This window comes from Phlebotomus papatasi, chromosome 3 (genome assembly GCF_024763615.1).
Source record: "Phlebotomus papatasi isolate M1 chromosome 3, Ppap_2.1, whole genome shotgun sequence".
Lineage (NCBI taxonomy): Eukaryota > Metazoa > Arthropoda > Insecta > Diptera > Psychodidae > Phlebotomus > Phlebotomus papatasi.
In genome coordinates, this window is record NC_077224.1 from 82,911,394 (window position 1) to 82,918,066 (window position 6,673).

A 6,673-nucleotide genomic window follows, 5' to 3' on the forward strand; every position below is an offset into this window, starting at 1 on the left:
TTTTCGTTGTGGTTTTCGATTAACTATATTTTAGAGTTGATTTTACTTCTATTTAGCTGTACTATTCCGAAGAGTTATTTTAACTTCTTTTTCTAAAATTTACATGACAAAAGAGTGTAAATAACTCTTTTTAAAACTGAAAATAACTCGTTGTAAGAGTTAAAATAACTCGTTTCAAGAGTTAAAAAAAATCTTATTTAGAGTTAAAATAACTCTTTCAAACCTCAAAATGAATATGTTTTGTAATTTTACGTTGTTTTTTTATTTTAACATTTTCTTTATTAATATTTTCTTGACCTCAAGTTCCCTATATTCCGAGCGAAGTATCACGTAGGATGCACGCACATGTCTTCATGAAACACTGTTAGGCATATTTCTAATGATCCATACACTGAGAGAAATCCGAAAGAGTTAAAATAACATTCCGGAAATGTTAATTTTACCCTGCAATATTTATCCGAAATCGGTGTAAATATTACCCTTTTTAGGTGTATTAGTGGTTAAAATTACCCTTTTTCGTATTAATTTTACCCTTAAAAAGGTGTAAAATTAACATTAAAAAATGTTGATATATTTTTACACCTAAAAGTGTTAAAGTTATGAGGAAAAAATGTTAATCGCACCCTCTTTTTTTCTCAGTGATATGAACTTTGTCACACGAAAATCGTTTTGACTGAAGTATATTCTTAAAACGAAAACACATAAGCATATACTTCAGTCGAGATGTAATTATACATCGAAAAAGAATAATAATTACATAGATATCCGACGAATTAATTCAACTCACACGAAGAGCTGTTTCAACTCTATTTACTAAAATTTACAACGAAAAAGAGTAACAACTAATCGATATTTGTAGAGTTCATCAACGTTTTCGATTTCTGTTTTAAGATTCATTTTTTCTTTTAATTTTAATATTGAGTACAAGAACTATCAAGCATTTTTTTTTCAAATTCATTCAAAAATATGTATGTATATAATATTGATGTTGTAGAAGTGTAAGTATTGCTGTGTAGAACGATTGATTACAATTGATTAAAAAAAAGATCAAGTATAAAAAAATGATAGGGTAAAGTGATATAATTTGGAATTAGTGTTACAAGTTGGACAATTCGCCCGTACAAGTTGGACATGGCTTTTTTCTTGATAAATGCAGTACAAAATTTGTTTCTAAGCACAAGGAATCAAATTGTAAAACTAAAGCATTAAAAATATACAAATAAAAATGAAGTACTAAATTTATCAAGACAAAAAGCCCTGTACAAATTGTACCACTTTACCCTACTCCTTAAAAAATAAAATAAAAACGTAAATTTATTTACAATTAAAATTTAAAAAGTATATTTTGTAGACTCCATTTCAATTCGAATTAAAACACTCAGAACAGCTTTTTACGTTTTTCTTTATTTCGTCCACTCTCTTTGGCGTCCAACTCAAGTCTGTCTGTCCTTCGTTGTTCGTCCGTCTTCGTCTGTTATAAGCCATCTCGCGGCAATTATCCTAAGTATCGTCCGTCCCGTCTGACCACAATTTGAACTCTTTTTTCACTACAATTAATTTGGAAAAAATGCCAATTTGTTTTTATTTTTAAACTTTAAAAAACACACGAAATATTTAAACACAATGTAGCATTCGTAAAAAAAAATCTGATTTTGCAGCAGAATTTGCTTCAAGTTATTTCAAGAAGGACAATATTTGACAATATTTGAATAAGAAGCAGAGAAAAATCGAAGAGATGAAAATAATGTGCAGTGATTCTGTGCAAAGTTCCACTTGGCCTATTTGAAAGTATCATTGGATGATCGTTTTGAAAAGTTTCTCAAATTGAGTTTTTCAAAGGCTCAAAATTTGATCCTTTCGCAAAAGGTAAATATGATCTTACAAAGAAAGACTGAATTGAACCATTTAAAATGGTGGATTATATTTTTAACACCCAAAAAGGATCGCGAAAGGGTCAAATTGACGATTTTTTTACCGGTTCCGATTTCGTAGGCCGATCGTTGAGATTAGTTGATCACGTAAACTGATCAGCTCAATCAGCTAGTTACTGTAATTGATCGTCGATTATATATTAAGTATGATAAACTCAGTCGTACGATTTCGTTGAATTAGCAGTGAGATCGGTTGATCACATTAACTGATCGGTGTAATCAGTTACTTTCAGTAAGTGATCAGAGCAATTAGTCGTTTAAGTTAACTGATCTTCGAGATTAGCTAATCACACTTAAGCGCTCTTCAGACTAAAGGTTTAGCCCAGTTCCCAAAGGTCTCAAAATTCTGAATATTAAGCAATTTTATTGCTTTTTGAGAATCTATAGGTCTCTTATCTTTAATAATCCAATCCTAAGTTATTTTTTTCCAAAAAATCGTGATAGATAAGAAAGTGCAGCAGTAAAGCCATATGGCTAAGTCTTAGGTCTGAAGCCCGTATTATATACTAGACACACTAAGGACTTAAGCCGAGAGACGACTTTGTGGAAAATGGAAATGTAGTTTGACCATTATTTGTAATATAATTACGCTAAGCCGTCTCTCGGATAATCCTCAAGTCTGTCAAAGCCCTAACTGACCGGTACGATCAGCCGATTTGTCACCCACAGTTATAATAGTTATTATTTTTAATCTGGAAACTATATACGAACTAATGACAAAATTTTACGAACATTTTTTTGTGTGTTGACGAACATTTACGTACAAATGTTTACAAAAGAACAAATCAAACACTCGTCAACGAACAATTTTCTGAAATATGTTTTTCTGTGTAAGATTAGAAAACTCCAGGAACATAGGAGGAAATGGGGCACCTTTTAATGTGGGGCAGCTTTGAAATTGGGATTTTTCTCAAATATAACTGAGCCATATCATAATATAATTTAGCTTCTGAATCTGTTTATGAAGCGGTTGAAAATGAATGAATGAATCTGTTTATGCAGCTAAATGATAAGGCTCAATTTTATTTAAAAATAGGCGAAAAGTTTCAATTTTAAGCTGCTCCACATTCAAAGGTGCCCCACTTCCCCCTAGGTGCTAAATGCATTTACACTATTGAAGTTCTACTGTACAACGTAAGTTCAATCCATTAAGCGTTTAAAGAACTAATTAGATGAATTTTTTCACTAACCAAATTGAGTTACAGTCAAGTTTCTCAAATATGGCAAAAAGTGAGGTTATGTGAAGAAAGTTTTCCGGAAGTTTAAGTCTGAGATAGAATCATTCTCCTCTGTACTTTTTTATTATCAACGTATTAATCTGAATTTGCTCAGCAATTTCCATTCATTTAACAACAAATTACAATGATAAAATTTCTAAACTTATTTTTCTTGATTTAGGTTATATGCATTTCATATGAATTAGGTTAGGTTTTTGAAAATATTGTTCACATTTGAAGAGTTAAAAATGTTATCTACAGTGCCCGCTTTGTAATTCGGATGATTGGGAGACAATATGACAGATGTCCGCTTCGTAATCCGGATGGATTTTTTTGAATCTGTTCAACGTCTCGAAAATATAATACAAGATTTTTTTTTTTTTTTTTTTGTAGAATTAGAATAAAACTTTTAAAGAAGATTAAAGACATAATTAGAGAAGTCTATTCTTATACTTCATTTATTAAACAAAAATATCTCAGGACAATTCATTTTCACTGCTGAATATGCATGTATACCTAACCTCAAAGGTATTTTAAATGTAACCGTCGAGAACTCGTCCGGATTACGGCGATCCGGATTAGAAAGCGGGCACTGTATAGTGTATACCCCTCAAAATGTTCATACAGTAGACTCTCACTCAATCGGGCGAAAAATTTTGTTGACAATTTTCACGTTTAATTATTAAGCTAATTCGATCAAATTTGCTGTAGTTCTTCCTATTTTATCGTGATTCTTTATAATTGAGCGCTTTTTGTGGAATTTACAAAGGCTTTGACGCCCAATTCTATCGCTAAACCAGATTGCATTTTGCCCCATATTCCCGATTGAGAGAAAGCATACTGTATTTGAGAAACTTTACTGTATATAGTGGAAAGTGTTCTTCCTTCGAACGTTCATGCCTTCGAATAATGTGAATTTCTTTTGTTTTTCGTAAGAGTTTTAACACTAAATTATCATAGAATTATCAACAATTAATGATAATTCAACTAATATTTAATAGAAATATATAAGTCTCTTGGCGCCTCGAGTGGGTCAGTGGATAGAGCAGTGGCTCTGTGACTGCGAGGTCGTGGGTTCGGAGCTGAGCGGCAGCAGAAAAAAGATTTCTCATGCCATATCGGCTTCGAATTCGTCCAGTGAATGAATGAATAGTAATGTCAATGGTGCATATTGGCAAAAAAAAAGTGAACCGCCTAAAAACAATAGAGGCTGGTACGAAAACGAGTTTCGACATGAATGTGGTACTTCAGTCGATACAAGTATTCGCTGTCACTGATCCCAAACACACACCGAGAAGGGATGCTGTGATATAGTAACGGCACTGATTGTCCACACAGAGCTGCGATATAGAGCGGCTACCCGTATCGGGGGATAAGATAGAATAGGAGTGGGGAAGCATAAGGGGCCCAATTGGTGGCCTGGATGCATCGGAATATCCGAAATGGAGAACTGACCCCTGGCAAAATCTTATCTTATAAGTCTCTTAGGAAAACTAAAAGAAACTGTTCAAATATTTTATTTAATATTTATAGGTTATGTTCAACATAACCTAACATTCCAGTATAACCTCTTTTGTAATTAAAAGAATCATGTCAACAGCTTTCTAGATCATCCTGAAACCGCACAGTATAACAGAAATGGTAAAAGGTATTTTTACCGATAAACTTTTTGATTGTATATTCCAGAAATAATTAAACTGAGTCACTTTGAATAACTATTAGCGATAGAGAGCAAATAAAATTGGCTATAAACTTTTCCAAGAAAAAATCCACCACGTCGATCAGAGTCTTCCGAACTCTTCGTGTGCAATTTTAATACTGACCATTAAATATTAATTAAGCATTAACTTCTTTTTTTTGTTGTTCACCGCTGAGATTTGCTATAGTGAGGGAAATTGATATTAAAATAATGCTCTCTATTTATGCCCCACCAAATAAACTCATACATAACTCTCTCTTTTTCACTGCAGATACAATTTTTTTTTTTATAATGTTTCAACCGCAGTCAAAGAAATTCGGATTTGCAGACATACTTAGGATTATTCTGATTGTGGAAATTCTTCACATAACTTTCGTCCACCATTTTCCGACAATCATACAAAAGTATAACGTTCCACAATAATTTTTCGCATAGCACAGAATGGGGAAAAAGGTTTTCAGAAATTTATGTAATTTTTCTATAAATTCCCTTTTGTCTAATTTTCCCCTTTGGAAAAATGGTGAAAGAATTTAATTATAGCTGGCGAACTACTTTCTTTTTATATCCTCATTCGTCCCTTCAATGTCCGCATTAGTTTTCTTTTCTCTTTTTTTTTTTCCTTGTGCCGGAAAAAGGACTTTTTGTCAACTCACCTTATCGATTGGCATTGATGGACACGCTCTGCACAAATTCCAGAATGAACCAATCATGAATAATGTTTCGTTGATGTCCTTTTACAAATAATTTAACAACTTTTCTACGTTTTTTCCTTAGCAATCAGTTGAGGAATTTTTGCAGAAAAAAACAATCCCAAAGGGGTACTTTCTAGATATAGAATCTTTTAAATATTTAATAAGTCTCCATTTGGTGTTGCCAGTAGGTCGATTTTATGGTATTTATAAAAGTTTTTCCTTTAAAATATATTTTTATAGCAAATTATTAGCGTTTTTTTGAATGTTAATTGATTTTTTTCTTCTCTCTATTCCTCCTTTCAGGCCTTGCAATATGACTTTTCTTTTGAAGAGAGCTCTTTGCACCAATGTTAAATTGTATTACGAAATACTTTCACAATGCAGAGTTTCCACTTCACCGGTATTGAAAATTTTCAATGTTGTTTACAATGACACGCTAAGTGCAGTTTCATTGGAGCATTTTCCACAATTTAATATCCAATTGGCTTCTCTCAAACTGCTATAATTCTCATTTCGATGAACAGATAATTTTTTTTGCCAAAAAGAAAAATCTTTTAACACTCTCCAATTTTCTGACTGCCCTTTTCTTCGCCAATGCGTACTGCGGACACTTGGTCCTCACCAGATTTTAACGTTTAATATTAAAACGCTTTTTTGGTATTTTTAGCAAATTTGTTACAAATATCACTGAAATTTTTTTCTACTGAATCCGGGATTTAGTTCACCGAGGTTCCAGACGAATGAAAAAGAATCTTTTGAAAGACTATCTCCACAGTAGAGTGAACAATTCCACTTGCAACAGAAATCAATACCGACGAGCGAGAAGGAAAAATTTTCTATACGAGTACAGGGTGCTACTCAAAATCCCCGTACTCGTCGTCTAAGGGTTAATCCCCTCAATTCTGACACAAGGAACCACACATAGCAATCTTCAGACCAGAGGTTTATATCAGTAATGAAGAATTTCTTTTTAACTTACTTATTAATTTAAAACATAACTTTAAAAAATGCTACGAAATGCATATACAGGAAGTGTACATACTTCGTACGATCTCAAGATTCATAAAGACTAAATTTTTCGTATGTTTCTGAGTAAAAGGGACTCCGCAATTTTAAAAACTGGGCATTTTCCCC

The 6,673-nt window shown here is 32.6% G+C and overlaps 1 protein-coding gene across 3 annotated transcripts in view; it reads right to left on the reverse strand.

Annotated features, from left to right (window-relative positions):
- The window catches only part of LOC129806075 (cell surface glycoprotein 1), a 48,842-nt gene extending 42,488 nt beyond the window's left edge, over positions 1 to 6,354 (reverse strand). For all 3 annotated transcript variants that reach the window (XM_055854404.1, XM_055854403.1, XM_055854405.1), the window contains exon 1: positions 5,501 to 6,354. In XM_055854404.1, coding sequence (XP_055710379.1) covers positions 5,501 to 5,557 — 57 coding nt within the window. In that variant the 5' untranslated portion in view covers positions 5,558 to 6,354. The remainder of the gene's footprint in view (positions 1 to 5,500) is intronic.
- Between the last annotated feature and the right edge of the window lie 319 nt (positions 6,355 to 6,673).